At 40.7% G+C, this 23,624-nt stretch overlaps 1 protein-coding gene across 2 annotated transcripts in view; it reads right to left on the bottom strand.

The window, feature by feature from the left end:
* MLLT3 (MLLT3 super elongation complex subunit) overlaps window positions 1-23,624 on the bottom strand; it is a 136,114-nt gene that overhangs the window by 48,202 nt on the left and 64,288 nt on the right. For both annotated transcript variants that reach the window (XM_040580302.1, XM_040580303.1), the window contains exons 3-5: window positions 19,610-19,692; window positions 15,590-15,733; window positions 2,146-2,265 (exon numbers count right to left, since the gene is read on the bottom strand). In XM_040580302.1, coding sequence (XP_040436236.1) covers window positions 2,146-2,265; window positions 15,590-15,733; window positions 19,610-19,692 — 347 coding nt within the window. The remainder of the gene's footprint in view (window positions 1-2,145; window positions 2,266-15,589; window positions 15,734-19,609; window positions 19,693-23,624) is intronic.

The following is a 23,624-nucleotide window of genomic DNA, read 5'->3' as shown; positions in this document are numbered from 1 at the left end:
AGCCAGATATATACAGTTCTATGAGACAAGAGTTGCTCATCAGTGTGTGTGTTTTAAGTTGGACAGGAGGAAACAAAGATTGCTGGGGAGACGGGTAAAATTGAATATTCACATGGACTGACAAGAAATAGTGCATTGATATAACATCTCTTCCCACTGTGAAAGACTCCAGTGAACAGCACAGAAGGTTGAAAAAAGAATGATTTCAAATAGACAGCACTGCTGCTGAACATCCCTGTTTTGAAACCAAATAGTTAAAAACATTCCTGTGTAACAATTTTACAGATATTGAATACAATCCTCAGATGTGATGCACATCTAGCCTTCTGACTCCTGTAACTTCCTGCTATGGGTCAAGTTCTCTGCAGGTAGTTGGGCTGCTTTGGCAAAAATGAAAGATTTCAAACGTTTATTTATAATGATGAGTAAAGCAAACATACAACACTTCCTTCACCCTGATTTGCTCCAAACACACTCCACACTTGTCGGGTTTCTACACCAGACAAAAGTTCACTGTCCATATACAGTTCAGAAAATGACATCCCAGGTTAGCATTTGCTTATGAAAAAATTTACACTGAAGATTCAAGACTTACCATGGTGTACAGTTACTAGATGGAGCATTAGTGTAGGACTTGGTATCATGTTTGTACCTCCCTGAAATCCTTCTGTGGGTATTTGGGTTGCTTTTTTAGGTCAAGCCTCAGTATGCCTGCTTTGGCATGCAATGCAAGACAAGAGTGAATCAACATTACAGCTGAACCTGAAGTGATCGGGAACCGAACTCTAGAGAGGTATCCAGCCTCTCAAGAACCTCTATTATAGATGGCAAAGTGTCGAAATAACTCATCGTCAGTATCTGAGTAGATGGAGATGCATTCTAGTCTAAAGTCAGTTATCTTCACCACCTTGCTCCAGCACCTGATATAGCCCAGATGCCTTCCTTTTAGGCATTAAGCAGTCATTTTGGCATGCCAAAGTGCATGCCTTCAGTCTAACCCTCAGACTCAATCTACCGCAGTTCCTCACTAGGAATAATCATACATCCACATATCCTTTAAATGTCACAAGTAGACGTGCATTAGAGGCACTCAGGTACAATGTAAACCAGGCAGAAACATGTCAAAACAACCTATTTACCCCACCACCGCCATCACCACCACCACCACCACCACCCCGTATCATTACTGTTGTGACACGTTCTCCAATGGACAGACTTAGGCAGATGCATAGTTCATTACCTGACAGTTATTACAAGATACAAGATTTGGCACAGCTACAGAACATGGAAGTTACTGATAAAAATAGGTATTGCCCCTTGTAGTACATGCGGTGCAAGATTAAGTAACATATTTCAAATTGACAAGATGTTAAGAAAGAAAATCAAAATCCGAACAATTTAACAGAACAGAGAAAAGACACATATGTTAATTCATTTACGAAGAAGTAATTGTGTTGCATTTCTTATTTGAATAAATAACAGGATGCTCTTTATTCTCCCACACCATTAATTCATTTTGTCCAACTAAAGAAATTCTCCACTGTCTCAGAAAGGTCCATTTGTATTATTCAAAAGGTTCATTGGACTATACCTTTTTACCATGTTGTTGGTGGGGGATTAAATTTGATGTCCTAGAGACTGATGACACATTGCTGTCTTTGAAACATCTAGTAAAGAATTAACCTCTGAAATTTAAACAATATTATAAATACTAAAGGACACCAACGTCCAGTTTTCAGTCTACACAATTATCTTTAAGAGTATTCAAAAATACCTAATAAATGAAACAATAATTACAGTATTTTCTCATATTCTTCACATTTCTTTAGGTCACACTTCCACCACCAGAATCCCCTAATACTAAAAGTGACAATTAGAATTCCTTCTGGGAAAGGAGGAAAACAATCATGCATGTACAAGAAGCAGAAAAGCAGTACCTCCATTGGCACCTCTTCTCACAACCATCCTTGCTCTCCTTGCTCTGTGTTATTTTCATGTGGTAAACAGTTCACAACAAAGAAATACCAAAATCACTGGACTATGTAATGAGATTGCAAAAACAATACCTAGAAGTATTTTTTTATCAAGTTAATTCCCAAGGAAAGCACCACTGACTGAAGTACCTTCTAGCAAAATAAGTCTCACCTTTGGCCCATGAGATGATTTCTTCTTCACTTCAGAAAAAGACAGGGAATTACTGGGCAGGTTGGGGAGATGAAGGCTCTGTCCTGAAGAGAATGATGTGCTATCTGACATCATCATGATCTGTTGTAAGAGGGAAAGCACATCAGTCAAACACTACCAACAGAGACAGTCTCACTTGCCTAAGAACTAGCAAAACACATTGGTAGGAGAATAAAACTTCTCCAACAAAAGTATCCATGTATCTTCTCAACAGGTGATGGGTTAGTGAAACCACACTGCCATCCCCTATTTAATGGACAAATCACATCTTTCTGTTTCCATGCAAATGCAACAAAGCCCCCTCAGAAAATGGCATGACTTGTTTGATTATGGCTGCTTACACACCATGGCACCTGAGTCCCTAGCGCTCTTTCTCTTCTCCTGAGCAATGCCTAGTACTCTTCAAAATGCATCCCACTTTCAGTAAAAGCTTCTGCAGGCTGCTGACATCCCATAAATACGTATGTGCAGCAATCTTAATGTTCAACTAAAGCAAAGCGAGGAAAGACTGTAATGGGTGTAGGTGGTAAGGTTTGGGTGGTAGGGGTGGCCTCTGTGAGGAGAGGCCAGGGGACTCCCCCATGCCAGACACAGCTGGATCCAGCCGGCTCCAATGGACCCACTGCAGGACATGTCTCAGCCCCTCAGGCAAGATGGTTATGCCTCACGGAACACAGGTTTACGGGCAAAATGCTGCATAGGCGAGGAAAAAAAAGAAAGTGTGAGAAACTGCAGCGTGAACACCAAGGTCAAAGACTGAGAGGAAGAGATGCTCCAGGCACTGCAGAAGGTATTTCTCTGCAGCCCATGGAGAGCTCATGCTGGGGCAGTTCCTGAAGGACTGCAGCCCCAGAGAGGCCCGGTGCTGGAGCAGAGGGAAAGTGTGAGGACGGAGGAGTGGTAGAGAGGAGCTGTTATGACTGACTGCCAACCTCATTCCCCATCCCCCTGTGCCTCTCCGGGAGGTGGAGGACATCAGTCTAGAACAAAGCAGTGAAGTTAAGCATGAGACAGTGGTGTTGGGGTGGGGATGGGGTGGTGTTTTCTTTTTTGTTTGTCTTGCTTCTCGCTAGCCAAACCTATTTTAATTTGCATCCAAAAAAAATGATTTTTCACAAGTCACATCTGTTTTGCCTGTGTCATTAACTGGTAAACGATCTCCCTGTCTTTATCTTTACTCATGGGCTTTATCTTTCTGTCTTCTCCTCTTGCCCTGTCGAGGAGACAGAGCAAGTGACCACGCGCCTGGGTAGGAGGTTCAGCCCTTAGCCAAGATCAGCCCACCACAGCGACACACTGTAAAAACAGCCTGAGGTTTTAACGTGAAACCAGTATAGCTCTGACTTCAACTTTGAACTTCAAGCTTCTGCTTTACCTAGAGCCCAGTAAACTGGATGGCTGGTGAGCAAGCAGCGGTTTTGCTCTAACAAGGATCTAGCTCCCCTTCTTGAGTTTAAAGACTCCTAAGTACAAACATAGTTTCCAGAGAAATCAGCCATCACAGAGCAGTTACCAGACACGTAAAGATGATGCCTTCTGTCTGAGAGAAACTCAGCTAGCTCCTGTCTTCTGCTGCAGTGCTGCTGTGCCTGGATTCTACTGCTTCCTAGCACAGCTCTTCATTTATCTATTGTTTCAAAACCCTAAATGGCAGAGACAGCTTACTTTGCCTGACAAGCCCTGAAAACCTGGAGAGAAGTTGCAGAGCTCTGCAGTTAGAAGGAAACATATCTCTCTTTCCACCGGTTCCACACAAAGTCACAACTGGTTTTGTAGATGCCCAGTGTGGTCACCCTTGCGTCTTCACATGATCCAAACATCCTCTGATACTGGGGACAGTGAGAGATTGACCCATAACGTGCCTCATGCACATTACGATAAAGGAGGAATACAAACAGCAATATTTGGATATCTAGGATGTATATATGTATACTTCATATTTTACGTCTCAAAGCCAAGGTGGTATTTACTGCCTAGAGCTTCTTCAAGACAGTATTTACATGTTTTATTTTTTTTTTGTTTAAACACTGCTCCAAATGAATCTTGTTGCAGACAACTTTGTTCAAAGATCATGTGGTAGCCTGGAGAATATTACGGGACATGTCTAGGTAATAAAGATTACTTTTATCAGCCTGTAAGTCGAGCATTACCTTTCAACATTGATGCTAGAATCCAAAGGTGGAGGAAGAAGGCAATAAATTTGTTCTCCTTCCTTGACCATGGGTTCATGTATTTTTTAAAAAAATAATAAATCTTTAAAAGTTATTAATGTATTCAAACATTTTGTGAAGTAAGATTCCACCCAGGGCATGTAACAAATTTTCTCCCCGATTCCTCATTTCCATTTCTCAGACACCTAAACCAGAGCCTGGCAGGAGCCAGAACTCTCAAAAATTAGCTAGACAAAAGCAATGGCATCCTTCTTGTCACCATGGTAATATCAACAGCAATCAGCTATTGTGAATTGCAATGAGGAATTTCTTTTAGCCTCACAACTGCTTTTTAACCTCAACTTGTCAAGGGTTTTGATTGAATTCAGCCCAGCTGCATGCAAGAGAAGGCACAAGCTAACAAAGAACGATCAGCAACAAGGACAAGGAAAATCTGTAGCCACATGTGCATACCATAAACCTGTGCAACAGGTAGAGAAAATGCGCGTCTCTACCATTATTTCTTCTCACAGACTAAGTCAAATGGGTGATTAAATTAGACTGTTCTCCTTTAACTTAAACTCAATGCAATGTTTTAAATCACAAACTTCACAGAAAATACCAATTGCATTAGAATCAAATCACCTTTCAGCAAAAGTAGACATGGTGTTACCCATTTGTCATGGTTTAACCCCAGCTGATAACTAAGTACCACACAGCCACTTGCTCACTTCCCCCTTCCAGCCCCAAGGAATGGGGAGGAGAATCAGGAAGGAATGTAAAATTCAAGGGTTGAGATAAGAACAATTTAATAGTTGAAATAAAATGAAATAGACCAAATAATAACAACAACAACAACAGGAAATATAATCAACATGAGGGAGAAGGACAGAAGAATGAAATCCAAAAGGAACAGAAGAAAGAAAAACAAGTGATGCCCAATACAATACAGTTTAATACCAGGGTACCAAGGTATGAGAATTACAGAGTAACTTGTACTAAGAAACGTTTCAAGTGAGGTGACTGTCCCACTTAGCACTGCAGTGGTGTGGCCCCACCTTGAGGACTGTGCGCAGTTTTGGGTGCCACAATATAAGGGCATTAAACTGTTACTGTGTCCAGAGGAGGGCAACCAAGGTCGTGAAAGGCCTCGAGGGCAAGACATAGGAATAGCAGCTGACGTCACTTGGTTTGTTCAGCTTGGAGCAGAGAAGGCTGAGGGGTGACCTCATGGCAGTCTACAGCTTCCTCAGGGGGGGCAGCAGAAGGGAAGGTGCTGATCTCCTCTCTCTGGTGACCAGCGATAGAATACAAGGAAATGGAATGAAGCTGCATCGGGGCTTAGCCTGTCTGTTAGGAAAAGGTTCTTCACTGAGAGGGCGATAGGTCACTGGAACAGGCTCCCCAGGGAATGGTCACAGCACCAAGCCTGTCAGTGTTCAGGGAGTGCCTGGATGACGCTCTTAGTCATATGGTTTAGTTTTGGGTAGTCCTGCAAGGAGCACTGAGTTGCACTCCTTATGGATCCCTGACAGCCTGGGATATTCTAGGATTCTACGTATCTACATTGGGGTTTTTTTGTTTTGTTTAAAATTCAATTTTAAAAATGTGTATTTTTTAATATTACCTGTTGGCAGGAATTTCATAATCCTCATGAATGGAAATTCTTTGCACCCATAGGAAGCAGCTAACATTCAATGATGTGAATGACAACAAGTAATGCTTCTAAAAACAGACAGGCCATAACAGGCAGGCTAAAGAGTGGGCCCACTACTCAATGGGGCAAGAGACCTCATGACAAAGAGCTTGGCTTATGTACTAAGTGTTCTTTTAGCCTCTCTTTTCACATGTAAGATCTTGTTTCCTCAGGCCTCCAAGGTAGCCGAGCATCCTCACAGAGTCTGTAGTGGCAAGTCAGTGCCCTGAAGAGAGGAGGATTGAGTAAGGGTGTACTTCATCCATAGGGACAGTCAGGTTCAAGAAACCAGGCTGGATGTAAGCAGGGGTACTAAAGAAGTTGGTCAGTACCATTTGCGAGGGAGCTCTCTGTCAGTCTTCAAAAGGTTGTGATGATCAGGGAAGGTTCCTGATGAATTCAGAAAGGCAAACATCACACTCATCTTCATGAAGGAAGATCTAGGGAGTAACAGTCCCATCAGTCTCACTTCAGTCCCTGGAAGAAGATGGAGAAAATCTTCCTGGAAGCCACCTCCATCCACTGGAGGGACAAGAACATGACTTGGAAGCCACTTCCAGCCACTGGAGGGACAAGAACGTGACTCAGAGCAGTCAGCATAGGTTTAATAAGAACTTAGAACCAGATCTGTGATGTATGGACTGGATAAATAGATGATGAGATGGGTGGAGAACTGTTGGGACTGCTGGACTCAAATGGTTCTCTTCAGCTACATGAGGTCTAGCTAGAGGCCAGTGACTACCAGCACCACTCCAGGATCAACACTTAGTCCAAAACTGTCTGAGGCCTTGATTAACAATTCAGTGGGATCGAGTGAACTCTCAGTAAGTTCACAGATGATACACAGATAGCTGTTTTTCAGAGATGGCCTGTGCTGTCCAGGAGAAGCTCCACCATACTAACATGACTGTTGGGTTAGCAGATGTTTAAGGAAGAGAAGAAAAAGATGAGCTGTTCCATAAGGCATACAGAAACTCAGTCAGCAGGTGATGTGAACTCCCAAGAAAGCCAGCCTGTAATCTAGTGAAGATGGACAGATGATGTCAACATGGTAAAGGATGCCAGTCAAGACAAAGAGGAGAAAGACCAATGGTAGCACTGGTTAATGCAACAACTGCTTGATGTGGCTAGAAGAAAATGCAGATGCCCACTGCTGGTTTTCCCTGTCCTGTTCCAAAGCTCATCTGTTCCAGTAACATCAAAGACTGCAGTTTTTGGAGGAGTTATTTGAATAATGGACAACAGAGATGGAACAAGCCACAATCCATTTCACTTTCTCTGTGAAAGGAGAACTGGAGCATCAGTGTGGGCATCTACTTAACACAACACTAAACTTGAACATGAGAAAATGAACTTCCGTAATTTTGCATGCTCTGGTTTACACTGTAACTGGGAGGCTTCCTACACCACCACTAATAAGCTGTTCCATGCAAGTTTTAGCTCAACATAGGGAAGACGTGGTAACATCAAAATAAGTTTTCACAAGATCTCATCCTAAGGTAACATCAAAATAAGTTTTCACAAGATCTCATCCTAATAATGTATCTAAGAAAAATTTATGAAAGCAATGCAAGACTAAATCATATTAAAGCATACAAATATCAAATGAATATGATGCTGGTGGTATCTACTATGGTAAACAACACCTGCTGCAGAGCAAAAGAACAAGTCTACATAAACTATGCTTTACTTTCACTGCTGTTATGGACAGATGTATAAGACAGCTTCCTCCCATCATGGTTTAACCCCAGCCAGAAACTAAGTACCATGCAGCCACTCACTCACTCCACCTACCCCGCAGAGGTATGGGGCGGAGAATCTGGAAAGAATGGAAAATTTAAGGGTTGAGATAAGAACAATCCAATAAAAATACAATTAAATAGGTAGAAAAAAACCCCGAACAATAATAATAATAATAATAATAATAATTATAACAAAAAGGAGAGAGAAAGAAGACTAATAAAATCCAAAAGGAAAGGAGAAAAAAAGTGATGTACAATACAGTTGCTTGTCACGTGCTGACCAATGCCCAGCCAGCCCCCCAGCAGGGATCAGCAGCCCTGGCCAACCCTCCCCAGTTTGCATACCAAGCATGACATCCCATGGTATGGAATACCCCTTTGACTGTTTCAGGTCAGCTGTCCCAGCTGTGTCCCCTCCCAGTCTCTTGTGCCCCTCCTCCAGCCCTCTGGCTGGCAGGGCCTGAGAAACTGAAAATTCCTTGTCTTGGTATAAACATCACCCAGCAACAACTGAAAATATCCACTGCTATCAACATATTCTCAGATCAAATCCAAAACGCAGCACTGCACCAGCTACTAAGAAAAAAATTAACTCTGTCCCAGCTGAAACCAGGACATTCCTCCCAACATTTTTCTCACCAGTCCACCCCATATAGAGAGAATCTTCTCCTTTTGTCATATGTGCCAACAAAGCATTATGCATATCAGCATTCAAACTGATCTGCTAGTAGCGGTATCTTGCCTCTAGTTTACCAAACACCTACTTTAGCCTGCAGCTGTTGAGCTTGTATTTAAAAAGTCTGTCTACCAGCTGCTTTAAATAAAAGACAGCTTCCTGGGCAAGGGCAAAGAAAAACTTATTTTTCAAAAAAAAACCAAACAAACAAACAACGAGAAGAGAAAATCCACTGGTATTCACATTATTGGGCAGGAATGCTCCTACCTGCTTGATTAACCTGAATTGAGCAATCTCCATATTACCTGACCTGCAGACACCTTCTTAATGGCATTCCAGTTTGCTACTCAAGACAACTGAGTGCTATGGAATGAAAAATTGCCACGTATTTTATTTATGTAGTTCCATGTACTGCTGAACAAAGGAAAGGATCAGGGAACAACAACTGTGCAGTACCAATTATCTTAATACAATCAAGAACCCTTTTCCACTATCCCTTTCCCAGCATTTTGGGAAAAATTATGAAATTATAATACCTGTACATAAACCTACTAACAACAGATTCAGAAATCTCCTTACAAAAACCTGACCTAAGACAACACTTATCTACCAACACATTTGGCAGCTTGGAGTATACAAGCACCCAACAAGAACCACTCACTTTCAGAATACAAAACTTTGCTTTTCAGATCCCAGTACAGAAAGCATGAGGAACAGCAGGAACAGCCTCAAAATGTTCCATGGAAGCTGGTCTTCTCTTGTTGCCAGTATCTACAAGTGCACATTGCGCCACTCCTGATGCATGGGAGTCACGTATCTACCAACCCACATACACACTTACACAGGTAGAAATTACAAGAGCTGTCACAGTTGCTCCAGATCAAAACAATCACCTTATTAAGGCACATTAGAGCTTCTCCAGGGGAATGAATCACTACCAAAAAGCTGTTGCCTGTCTCCTATTTTTTCATTTTCCTGAATGAAAGGAGGCTATCAGCAAAGCTGGAATAATCTTGCATCAAACAGATCCACACCAAAGTACCTGTTGTATTTTCATTTCCTGAGCTGGTAATATACGAACACCTTCATATAACAGAACTCAGAGCAGGTTGGTGAGCTTCCCCACAATGTGCTGCAGAAAAATTCAAATAGTACTTTCAGTAAAGAGCTATGAGATATCTGCTAGAACTCTGGGGAAAAGGAACCATTATTATAACGTTTGTGCAGCACTGAAGATGAATTCTATTCATTGTGCATCAGTGGCAGATAAACGGACTTCTTTGTGTGGTCCTGGGTTGCCGCACCCATGGTGTTTTACAGTGAAGAATGAGCTCATTCACCACTGAAAGCACTAAGAGTAACAACAAAAATCCATTTGTCCTGATAAACTATTACTGCTATTTAAACCAAAAAACTCATAAGGGAATAGAAAACCTTTTAGAATTCTTTTATTTGCTTGAAAGTAAAGTAATACATAGTTTAAGAAAATTAAATCACTTAATTATTAAAAGCACAAGATTAAAGATAATCCCTTCCCTAGAGCAGCATTATACTTAAGGTTGGCTCTGGGTAGAAGCCAACTATTCCAACTGACACAAAGGAATTGCAAGGAAAGAGGGAGAATAAAGAAAAGAGGGGAATCCCCATGATTTCATCTTCATTACATGAATTAGGAACGTAGGTTATAGAACAGGCATCATGCAGGTTTCTCAAGTGACTGAAAAGACATTTCTCAACTGTGAAACAGTTAAACCACAAAGAATTGAAAAAACCTCAAAGAACACAATGCAGTGGTTTTGGCAAAGCCTGAACTTTTACCTTGGTACTTTTTTCTAAAAATCCTACCCCTTTCAGAATGATTCTTTCTGTCTCTTGACTCATTAATACACCAATTCTCTTCAAGGAAAGAGTAGTCTTAATATAGAAGCAGAACTGCTTGTATTTCCAAATTAATTTTACAGAAAGCAGAGAAAAAGGACACCTCTATTGCTACAAAGAATTGTTACTACTCTAAAAGTGACCTATTCCTTGCATTCTCTAAATCTGAAACCTCAAACTGTTATCGTTAATAGCCATGTGCATTTGTAATAACCTTATGAATTTTACTATTTTTTTCCATAGTGGTAACTGCTTTCTACGAAGCATCTATAAAGCTTTTCCTTTTATGAAAGAAAATTCAGCTATTAAATGTTGTCTATATATTCCTGGATTAAACGACTAATTTTCAGTCTCCTTCCAAAAAGGTGGGAGTATTAAACAATATAAATATTTTTATTTATGTATTTGAACCTATTGGAGAAAGGGCTTTATTAAATTTCTGTCTTATCATGGACTGAAAATACTTACACTACTTTTTCCTGCAAGAATCAAAATTAAGTTATTCATAACATCGTATTCAAACAAGCGATGCCTGAGTAAGCCTGTGTTTCCAGCAGCAAAATTCAATTCAACTGGGAGGTAGCTGTCATTCAGCATCTTCAAAATTAATTTCTTTCTGTCTTAACAAGCAGATTAGGTATAATTTTCAATTTTCTCTTGAAACTGAAAAACATGCAAGCCAAAAAATCAACAGAAGCAGCACTACTGCTGACAATACAAAACACATCAGTGGTGTCAGACCCTCTTTATAAATGGTTTTAGTGGGATTCAGCATTCAAAATCTACTTCAAATTTGAAGATTATTTTTTAATGACTGTAACTTCCAAGTCATCCCTCTCCCCATATCCATACACAGGAATCACAACACTGCCTATTTTCCCTCAGGCTCTTTCACATTTAAAGGCTGAAACTAATCAGAAAGGTAACTGACAAATCGAGGAAGGAATGACCATGTAAGGATCAATGCTTGCTGGTGTTTTCTTGATTAAAACTTGAATCCTGCTGTACCTACTCATGCATAATTTCATGCTGTGTCTAGAGGATAAAGCTCAGTAGGAGACTACATGAATATAGTTCTGTCACTACCAGTAACTTGACGATTTTCTCAGTAAGAATTGGATTAACTAGAAATCATCATTTGTATACAGGGTGTCTTTGGGGATCTCAAGCAACAGGTTGGATTATGGTACACACTGCTAATTCACAGGAATCATATCTGTATACATGGTACCTTCACATCATTAGGTACTACACTGAGTAAATGGCACAAAAAATTTCCACAGCAGACAAAGAAATGTCATTTTGAATACATATGCAAAAAGATGGAACATAAACAATTACACTGAATGGTTTGATTGAATTTGCCCATTGTACTCTTAAAAACATTTTATTTCTCCTGTAAACATTTCTTTTTACATTTATTAGAACAAGGTCAACTAGAAGTAGGTAAATGTAGAGATGGACTTGAGCATTAATATCTTTTCAGGGGGTGGGGGAAGCTCGATGTAGAAAATATGTTTCTGAAGGTGGAAAATTTGGTCAAAATTGGATACGGGCTTTGTAAGACTGAACTGAAGGTTCCCATTTACCTTCCTGACTACAGAAATACAATCTCTGTAGCCAAATCATATCCTTCTTCTTGTAAGGGCTGAAAGAGCAATTCTTTTGGAATTACTGGACAGATTGGAAGTCAGCAAGGTGGTAATTACTAATGATGACTGACTGCACAGTTATGCTTCAATTCTGGTGGTATCAAGTTAAACGCTGAGAGAAATATTCCACATAATTAATCTACATGACTGGCACCACGCTGTATGTCCTGTGTCCTTGCTGCCTTAACTATAGTGGCCGCAGTGCCACTGCAAAACTGTGCTACAGTTGCATTCACACTTGTTTAACTACTTGGGATACTCAAATGTTACTCTTATTGTCTCCTAGTGAACTGCAGGATAACAAGCCAGACCTTCGGGCACATGAAGGATGGGGAAGGGTAATTGTAACAATGGAACGGCAGACTGCTAGCACTTAATTTTAAAACAAAACAAGAGGTTCTTAGCCTTAAAGACAACATTGGCTGTAGCAAGTTTCCCTGACTAGTTTGCATTTGGAATGCCACAACGTGTATGTGTGAGGGAAAAGGGGAGTTGTGAGCATCCAAGCAGTAATTCAAGGAATATGCAGCAAGAGATCAACACATAGACAAGTCTATACTAAATATAGCAGCATGCAGGTATCAGACGAGCCTGTAGTCTTCCCTTCAGAATGACACACTATCTGTAATAAACATGTTTATGCAAACGAGAAATCAAGAATCATATTTAGTAGTTTACACCAGTGAAATGACACGGTCCATGAATTTTGCTTGGAGAAAAACTAATAAGAAATCAGGGGTTTGAGGTGCACAGAAATCAAGCAATTTACACCATTATTTAAAAGCATGTGAGCGAAAGGCTGACATCTTGGAGTGCTTTTCTTAAAGCTACCACTCAGTGTTTTACATTAAAACGGTGTCTCATTCCTTTTGAAGGACATAAACTTCATTTTGCCTTATTTGTTCTACTTTTTCTTGAAGACAGCCATAAGCCAGAAGATTTGTTTTGACTTACAAGTACGTGCAAACCCCATCTTGTACTTTATTACCCTGTAAATGTTTTTCTGAGCTTTTCTCAGCCTAAATCATGGAAGTTACATGTGAGTTAATGTTTTGTGAATTCTTTGTCTATTCTATTTACATTCAGAAGCAAGAGACAGCTTTCCAGGGCTCCTGAAACACTCAAAGGAAAGCCTGAGTGTAGCACTTCATGAAAGTGTAACAGGCCTTTAATGCTGGGAGATGGAAGCCCTTTCATAGAGACTTTTTAGTAACAAGACAGAGTACCATTACATCATCTCTGCCAAGTTGGTCAAACTCCTAGGTCAGAAAGCCTACAGAAGGAAGCATGCAACACTGACAGGTTCAAAAAAGGAGACCCATTTCTTGGAAGGAAATCGGGAAAATGGAGAAGGAAAAAAAGACACACACACACAAAAAAAGCAAGCAGTCTGTAGCCTCCAGAAGACAATGACACAAAGCATTTTAGGAATGACCCCACCGAAATATTCAGGGAAATAATTTTATCAAAAAACTCATGTTTTCACTGTTCACAATTAGGCAGTACTTTTGCTTTTGTTACCTCATGAAACTTAAAATTAGAAAGCACAGAAAGTGAGCAATAAAAGGGATGCTGCCTATTTTTACCCTTTTAGCCACCTCCCAATGTCCCTGCTGGTATCATTTAGATTTATTATACTTGTGGGTAAAACTTGTCCATTGACAACTGACCTGATATGATTAATATTAAAGCAGTAGCTCATGAAGTTTTCCAGAACACAATCTTGACGTTTTATTTGCAAACACAATAAAGAGCCAATACATTGTCCAGACATGGATACCCTCTTGTGCCTAATAAATGCAAACACAAAACACAGCTCGTGCTTCTATTTCAATACAACTATAGTTGTAACAGTTCTCCAGGAGGATAGCAAGGTCTTTCAGACTGCATCCGCGACTACTTATTTTTGCTTTGTTTTCAAAGACCTTCTTCAGCAGACTGAATATCTTCACACTAGCTACCTCTTATCTCCAGCCCAGAACCTACTATTTTCTAATCCTGCCAAACAGGACTACCCATTTTTGTTATGAATGGTCACAAATGCAAAGCATTGGCATTTAATGTTAGTAAACCCGCAGTATGAAGGCTTGCTTTACATCTCTTATCAGTGACCTGGAGGAGGAGACAGAACACACTTGTGTTCATGAGATTCGCAGATGACAATCAACTGGGGAAGGGAAGCAGCTAACAAGAGCAGGGCTCCCACCAGAAGGTGACCCAGACAGTGTGAAGCAATGGGTCAACAGCAGCCTCATGAAATAAAACCAGGACAAATGCCAAGCACCAAGCCCTGTTCCAGCAAGGCAGAGCTGCAGCCATGAGGCTAGGCCTGGGAAACAGCTCTGGGACATGGTCCTGGGCACTGGAGGGCAGTGAGCTGAGCCAGGCCACCCACGTGCCTGGGCAGCAACAAGGGCCAGCAGTGCCTGTAGTCTCATGAGCAGGTCACATCTCTGCAGGCCAGGGGAGAGCAGGGACTGCACCTTGTGCTTTGTGCTTATCAGACCCCATCTGCGTACTGCCTTCAGTCTGGGTCCCTGACACAGAAACACCACCAACAAACTGGTGGGAGGCGAGAGGAGGCCACTGAGACTGTGGGGCTGGAGCCCTTGCCCTGCCAGGAGAGGCTGCAGGATCAGGGCTGCTTCAGGTGGGAGGAGGGACAGCTTTGGGGGCACCCAACAGCATCCCCAGCACAAACTGGAAGGAATGGAGGAGACAGTCAGGCTTTACAGGGTGGTGCATGTAGCAGGAGGGCAAGAGGCAGAAGCACAGGATGACACAGCTCAGACTGGAGACAAGGAGATGCCTCTTCCTCACGAGGACAGCCCAGCGGTGGAGCTGGGGCCCAGGGAGGCTGCCCCACCTTCAGCCAGGGGAGGTTTCACACCCTGGAAAGGAAGGGCGAAGCCCTGAGCAGCCTGGTCTGACCCCAGGGCTGAGGCACTGGTGGTCCCTGCCAGCATGAACTATTCTGCCACTGTGTGTAACACAGCAGAACAGTTTCCACTAATGGGCAAAGTGTAAATCTAAAGGTTTGGCCCTCTCCTCCCTCCAAATGGGCAAACTTCCTTTGGGCTCCTTCGTATCAATTAATTCTACCAACATGTACAGAAATCTTGGTAAATTTTCTGGTTCAGACTGTGTAACATATATAAATTCAAGTAGGTTTATTTATACTTAGAGTTTTTGAGCTGTTCTACCTTATGACTATTGAATTTATTCTGTTTAATATAGAACCATTTATCTTTAAATGAGAGACACTTTATTTTCTTATTACTTCCTCCCATCACAGTACCCCTCCTGTATTTCATCTCTGGAAAGTCAAGCAAGCAATGCTTCATGCATAAGGTCTAAGTTCTGCTTTTGCAGGAGTAAACGTTAATCAGCTGGGTGTGAAGACAGAGATCTAATCATGTATTTAGAGTAGGCACATGCTCATTTGCTCACCCACTCCGCTCAAAGACAACAAGCACTGAGCTCTTACACGAAGTTAATCACAAAACCATTTGGATTCACTGTCAGGTAAATCTTTATTATATTAATCATGCACCAGCAATAAGCAGCAACATCTTTACTGTGATGGCTTTTGACACGGGTGCAGGACTCACCCCTCCTGCCTTTAGCAGCTTTCTTCTGAATTCCTCTGTCGGGTTGTTGAATGTGAGCTTTTCACAGCGGAGATGATTTACAGGTGGGTGGCCTTCAAGGTGCAGGAATAAGTCATAGTCAAATCGAACTTTCTTAGGTTCTTCCTGAGGGTTGAAAATAACCAGATAGAAACATCTAGCACCAAAACTAAGTTGAAAATAAGAACTACATAAAGACTGTAAATTAAAATGAAAATTAGGTCATTTTTAATCATTCTTTGTGTTCTCAGACACATGATGGAATTTACCAAGTGTCAGCTGAGCTACAATAAATCAGAGAAGTTCCTATCAGCCCACAATAACACATGGTAAAATGCATGAACTTCATGAACTTCAAGCTGTCCTGAAAAGGCTTAATTTGAAGTGTTACGTCACATTTGGCACAGGCAGCAGACATACACATAGGCAAGTATCATGATTCAGCTGACACAAGGTAACTCGCTCACCAGCACAATCACACTTTTGAGCCTCAGATAGTACTGAAGACACTGAAGTTTATAACACAAATTCCTCCACAAAGCCAAACACCATTGTTTTCTTCACAAGTTGTAGAAAGGGGTAAGAACTAAATTGTTGTAGCCATCTACATTTGATCTCCTATGTATGGGGTCTGCTCATTTATTAATGAAACTTCATTGCCTTGAACAAGTGTGGCCAGCTAGATTCCAAGTGTTGCACCACAGCTTCCAAGCGATTAAGATTTTCTGCTACTGCAGTGAAAAAAATGAAACTGAATGTTCCCTGTACCAATATGGAGAGAGAAAGAACCGGAAAGTTAACTTTACCTAGCAAAAAATCATCAGTGCTCTACTGCCCCAAGAAAGCCTCAGCTGAAAAAAGGATACTAGTGGCATTGAACAGACTTCAGTTTGTAATAACAGAGAAAAGATACCAAGAACACTTTGTGTTATACATTTACACAGTCCTTTCCTGAAGCTGTATGTAAGTTAAATGCTCTTTTAAGGCAAGATGAAGAAGCCCTTCCTCAAAAGGTCCTGATGTACAACAGAAGCCACCAAACTAATGTCAATCCTAAGGCAGAACAACTAAAAAGTCAAATTTGGGAAAAGCTTTAGCTACAAGGGAACCATGAGAGAAAAGGAGGAAGACATAGAAAAATCTTAGTCCATATCCAACATTGCACGTAATCAAAATGTGTGCTTTGTTCAAGAACAGATGCTTAAAAAACTTGCATTAAAAAATGTTTAGCTTTGATAAAGGATTCCAAGGATGTAAAGAACGGAAATAGTAGAAATCTCAGTTATTCTAAAAGTTAAAATCAGAGATTTCAAACACGGCCAAAGGGCAGCCTCATCACCCCATCTCTAGATTTGGAGCGGACAACAGAAGGGGATATGAAATAAACGGTCTGCAGTAGTCCATTTCTGAAGACAGAAGAGAGTAGTTCCCTTACATGAATTATTTTATTGATGGACCATTTTCAAAGGCAACCATGGATGAAGGTATTTCTTATTGTTAAAAAGATTAACACACGACTTCTTGCAGAAAAAAAGTGGATGTGATTTACTCCACGGTCTGTCTAGAAAACTGTGAAGTTGTTACAGGCAAACAGTTAGTACCAGACAGCTTTGCCATAGAAGCAAAGTTGCAATAACTTATAAACAGGAAAAACTCTGTGGAAAGTTAGATGAACATAACCAGTGATTTTGAAGACGACTTTTACTACACAAAGGACTCCCAGTACCACTGTCATTATGTCAAAATGGTATGACAGGGAAGGCAGATTATACTGCAGTTTATGAACCTTACCCTAAATGGACTGCATTTTGAAGTAGGAGTCTTTTGACCTAAAAGCATCTTTCAAGGACTTTGTCTCAATAGCTAACAGATGCTCTGTTACTGCATCTGGGAGGGGTGTTTGCTGGCCATTTCCCCAGTTCTTTAAACCTTGGAATATTTTCCATCAGGGTGAAATGCCTATTAGATTTACTACCAATTTCTGCTTAGTCCTGGGAACAGGGACCCTTTTAATTCTCCATGGTCCAAGTGGCTTCCTGTACCCCTGCCTCCTCTATTCACTAGGGTACCTTCTGAATCAGAAATTGAAAAATTGTCTACCTTGAATAAGTGATGATGGTCTGTCTCCTCTTCCTCCTTCTGTCTATCTCCTCTTTTTCTGTACTGGAATACCTGTGAAGTGGCTTAGAGGAGGAAGAGTAGCTGAGCCAGGAGAAAGCAGTAATTTGCCTCAGGAATGCCAGCTCAATTTTTGTGCCACTTTTCCTTTGTATTGTACGGACCCCTGGGAAGGGCATGCTCCTGCAGCTGTGTGAAGAGCTAGCTGACTCACAGTCCAACTGCTGCTTGTCGTATTCCATGACACCAAAATAAGGGTGATGGATGTTTGCAAACTTCCTAATTCCACATGCTGCTTGAGGGTGAGGTGAGTTGTAATCACTGCTGCCCTCTTGATCTCAGTCTAAGCCACAGCTCCTGCTGGAGAACTCCTGAGATTTGCAGGTCTCCACAGTCAGCAAAGGCAGCCAAAACTCTGAGTGAAAAACAAAAAAAGAAATGTCGGGCAGGAAGCTTTCTGTAGAGATGCTTCAATGACTGACTCACTGTCTTCTGACTTTGTCTGCCCAGTTTTGGGATGACCTCTTAACAGAGGCAATAAAGAGAACGGGCTGCTTTTCATTAGATTTCCTGAATGAATCAAAACTGCTTCCCTAATAGACACAGTGCTGAAAAGCGTACCAAAAAAGCCAGTCAGCTCACTGAGGCAGTTCTGTTTCCTTTTCCAACAGCAAACAGGGTAGCCTAAGCCCTGCTCTTCACAGATTGATACAGGGAACATTTCATATTTACCTGTTCTGTCCAAAACCTAGAACTTAGAAAATGCCTGAGCAGAATTATCCACACCTGACACTTTGACAGAGCTTTCTGTGAAAGACAAAAGAATACTGGAGTATCTACTTAAAGGCATACACAGTTAAAGTTGTACTCTAACACAAATTTTAAGTGACCAGAGTTCCTGAAAAAGTCTTTTACTATGCATTTCTGTTTTCCTTTGGTTTTAGTTCTCACCAAGCATTCAACACATGAAAGATGTAACACTGACTTAGCTAAAATAATTATATTAAACTACATCTTGGTAATATAAAATAGTCACAGAGGTATCTTCTCTGCCTGCAAAGTATAGTACCAGATCCACCAAGGCACATGGCATACAAAAGGAACCTAAAATACTGCAGTTATTAAGGTACTGTACATTAAATCTTGCAAGCTTTTTGCTCTATAATTCCACCCAAATCCTGTTCTTTTTAACTGAATGAATTATTAGTAAGACAGACCCTGTTACATACATTAAAGCAAATTTCTGTATTTGCTATCTAAGAAACCCACAGTAATTGCAGTATTTACTTGAGACTCATGAACTTGAGATACCACAATAATGCAAGCTTTGTAGAACAGCACTGGGTTCGTTTTTAAACTGTGCCCCCTGGTAATGTTGAGTACAATCAATGTTCACATGCAGCGTAAAAGAATGTTTTTTCAGTTTGAGGATACAGGATTGAAAAAAATCCAAAACTGTTCTGAAAGATCAGAAAGTGAACAAATTAAAAAGATTGGCAATACTAAAATAGAACGAGTTCATTATGAAATCAATATATTCAAGATCAGTTTCCTTTCTTAAAGTTTAAGTGGCCCTTTTACTTCCTTAATCATCATTTAAAGCCTGTCCACTTCTGAGTAGGTCTAGTAACTCTTCTGAAAAATTACATTCAACTTTATTATTTTATCAGGTAATCCTAATTTCATAGTTATCTACTAAACACAACTATGCATTTCTAGAAATTACAGTGACTTTGAATTGAGGAACAGCACTGACAAAGACAGATTTAAACTTAATTTTTAACTGAATTTATGAATTACACAGTAAATACTTCAAAAACTCTGACTTCCACATGATTTTTTTAATTTATTTTTTTAAAAAATGAAAAGTGTGTCATTCCATACCTTGTTCTTGAAGTAAACCTCAATTGGTAAAATGAAACCAGCATACCCAGATTCTTCAACTTTGTATGGTGGATCCTTGCACACTGAAACGAAAAGAAAAAAACATATTTAACACACACACCAAAAAGTTTTACATGCACAAGCAAAACATAGGAGCAAATAATCTGCAACAATAGTTCTATGGCAGCACCATTACAAAACTACACACACACACAGTACTACATATCTGTGCAAAACTCAACGTGAATTTTGCAAGCAAATCGTTCCTGCTGGTATACAAACTACAGTTTAGGGATAGCAAATTTTTCTTTTTTTTTTTTCTTTTTCAGTCCTTTCAGACTGCTATAGTAGAACCACCAGGGACTTCAACACCAGGTGGACCCACTGAGTACCCACAACTGCTACATAGGCACTGCAGCCATGGCTTGTTCTGGGAATGGAAAGTAGGATTCCACCCTGAGAGAGTTAAACATGTAGAGGGCAGAAGAACCGCCAGTCATGTATTCATAACCTACTACTAATAAAATGCTAATTCTAGTAAATTTAATTTAAAATAAATTAATTACATTAGAGCTAATAAAATTAAAATCTGTATAACTGGGGGGGAGGGACACACAACACAACATTCCAGCTTGGAGAACCTAAAACAGTATTCGGGTTTACCCTATAGGATTCAGACTTCTTTAACTGACAGTGAGTATTACTAGCTCCAACATCTCCCTCAGGTTTTCAGTTTATGCAGAGGCTTTTAGTTACATGAAATCCCCACAGTATTGAACATGAGTTCTCTGAAGAAAGTGGCTCCAACCAGTGACAAAAAGCAAGTTGTTACAGAACTTGGAACAGAAGCCACCTCTTCTGTTTGGCTGCATGACAACCTCATCACAGAATTCATGCCCACATAACACATACACACAAAGGTATGCTGAGAAAACACATCTCCTGCAGCATCAACTCAGATGCTTCCAAATGCTGCATCGATACGTATGACATGTTATATGCACTACCATCTCTATGACATCATAGGCAAATGACATGTTTCTCAACTGTAGATTTGTTGTCTACAAGTAAACTGTTCAATCTTGCTGACTGAAAAAAAGAATTCAGACTTTGAGATAGATCATCATTTGCTAAGATGTACAGTTTTTTCAGAATTCCCTGTTAGCCGTTCACCGTACTGTATCGGGTACAACAAGCTACAAAAAGTATGTCTTGCAATCAACTGTGCAGGGCCTGAATACCAAAATTATTATTTTTAGCAAAGCACCATAGATGGGCACTTCCCACTCTCTACCATCCCATCAGGGATGACAGGCCCATCAGACACATCCAGGAATACAACCACTGCTACCTTCTCAGTAAGTATCATTGGTATGTCAGCTTTCTGAAGACATGCAAGCTTGGTTAACCCCAAGTGAATGAACACAGCAGAATTTTCTCATACTACCTTGCCATTCTTCTCCTGCTCTGCTAGCACCAACCCCACACAAGGACTTCAAGGATGAGAAAGATTCCAAGTCCTTGCTCACCTACTGAAGCTGGCCATCACTACCCAGTTCACTGCATGCAATCATTAGAAAGGGAAAAGGATGACAAAACCAGAGTAAGAATAGTCTCTTTTCCAGGCTCTTCTGCAATACTGTCTTCTTGCAGCTATAGAATCGTTTTTCTTGGCTGGAAAAAAGAGGACTTATGGTTGATAAAGTGGGATTGTAAAAGATTTCGAAGAAACGTGTTAACAATGATAGGTCAAATCTGAGAGGTGGTTTCTGATACATAAACCTTTCAAGTTGGAAACTGGGCATTTTGTTAGATTAGAACCTCCCAGAAGTGGTATTTCACCTTCTATTGACATGTCTTCCCTTAAAATGGCTTACCAGCATTTGAAAAATGTAAATAGTCCTAGTGGAGCACAGTGACAGGTTAAGAGTAATACATACTGACAACTTTTTTCAGTCAAAATAGAGGCACCTTCCTGCTTCTCCCCTGCCTTCAGAAGAGAACATGAGAAGAAAGCCTTCCCAGTATTCTTCAAATGACTTAGCAGGGTTCAGAAGACTGAAATCTAGTTCTATAAAACCAGGGAAAGATTATACAGCAGACATTTATCCAGACAGAAACACAGGAACTGTAATAATACATTAACTGTTACAGAGATTTCAGGCTCCGTTATATGACAGGTCACAAATCTTCTTTTTTTAAAAAATAAATATCACATCAACTTCTTCCTAAGCACTTAATTGGTGCAGAACACACTGTCAGCATAAGTATTTCTCATTCTCTCTCTCAAGTTTATCTTCTTTCAGATTTACACAGCTGTTAGCCATGCTGAACAGTACCTTGTCGAAGTTCCAAATACAGTTCTGAAAACAAAGTCTGCTACACTTGCAGGCTTTGTTGAAATTTGGGTGATGGCTTACAGAATAACCACAAGGAAACTACCTCGGGTGCCCTCCCCAACTGAAAGGTGGACTTCTAATAAAAGGAAAATTCCACAATCTTGTAAATGAAACCTTCCCGGGGGGGGGGGGGGGGGGGGGGGGAGAAGCAAGCAAGTCACTGAGAAAAGCTCCATGCCACTGCATATATGTAGACCGCAACTATCGCATTTTCCTCACCTTTCTTGTGGGAGCCACTACTACATGAACAGGCAGAAACAGCACCTCTGTGCACTCTGAGCCAGCGCTCACCGACATAAGCTCCTTCTGTGCTGCTGAACTGTCACAAGTAGTATCCAGGGCTGCAATGGCATGTGTGGTTTAGCCAAGCCAACACACAAACATCCTAGCAAGTTTTGGTGAATGGAAAAGACAGAAGTGGCAAGTTAGGTAAAATACAGAAAAGGTAGAAAGAAAAAAATAACAGGAGAGGAAAAAAACCCACACCTTTAGTGGAGAAGGAAAATAGAAGCAAAAGCAAATTACAAGTATAGCCCCACAGATCAGAACCAACAACAGACACTAGGAAGGAGTGATTTTGAAGAAGAACCTGGAAACCCTAACAGCTTCTCAAAGCTCCTTAAAAAAAGCACCTACACTACATCAGGTAGATAAACTGGAAAAACTGCCCCTCTACAGACATACAATTTCCTCCTCATCCAGAGGGATAGAGGCATGTCCCCAGTAACTGCTCTTCTCCTTTGAAGTGGCACCTACAAATGCATTTCAAGCACCAGATAAACAAGGCCTCTTGCACAACATTATCACTAAGATGTAATTATTTTGGCCAGGGTTTTTTCCTATGGAAACAGCTTGTATGATTCACAATGAGTTTCCTCCCTCTTTCTTCTATCTTTTGACTAGGTGGTCCAACTTCAAGAATCTCTGTGACAATTAAGGCCCTACAGATTCCTATGGATCTAGTTAAATATTAGTGCCTGCTCTGAGAAAGCAGTTCCAGAGACTATCTTAATTGAGATGCAGGGATAAGCAGCCAGCAGTATGCGTAACTACAAAGTTATAACACAGCATCTCCTCTCAAGAGAACTGCAGGGCTAGGAGGAGAGAAGTAAAGAGGAAAAGCAAAACTATGCGTATTTATTTAGGCCCACTAGCCACAGAATAACCTGTGGATTTTTGCCTTTGTAAGGCACTACATTGTTACCATCTCTTTGTCAGAATGGAGGATCGTTTCTCTTCCACCATAAATGAAAGCTTTAATCTTAGGTATTTGCAAATGCATTTGTTGAACACAGATAGACCAGCCCCCTACAGCAGTTTTAGTGCAATTCTGAAATGAGAATAGGAGTTTATGCAACACAATTATACAAGCTGAAGTCCATCCCTTCTGCTCATCATGTTTCATTATACTTTGGGGTGAACACTGCTGTAACACATAGTAACACTGGTATGTTGGAGGCCACAGAAGGGAATTTGGATCAAGCAGGGCTTTAAGTATAACAAAAGCTGTTCATATACTGCATAGGAGCTTGAACATATGTGAAACTGAAAGACTACACAAGCTACACAAGACTACACAAGTGAAGCGATGGAGGGAAGAGGGGAAGGTGTAGATG

Source organism: Falco naumanni, chromosome Z, assembly GCF_017639655.2.
Source record: "Falco naumanni isolate bFalNau1 chromosome Z, bFalNau1.pat, whole genome shotgun sequence".
NCBI lineage: Eukaryota > Metazoa > Chordata > Aves > Falconiformes > Falconidae > Falco > Falco naumanni.
The sequence above is the reverse complement of the archived record's forward strand: the minus strand, read 5'-3'. Positions and strand labels throughout refer to the sequence as shown.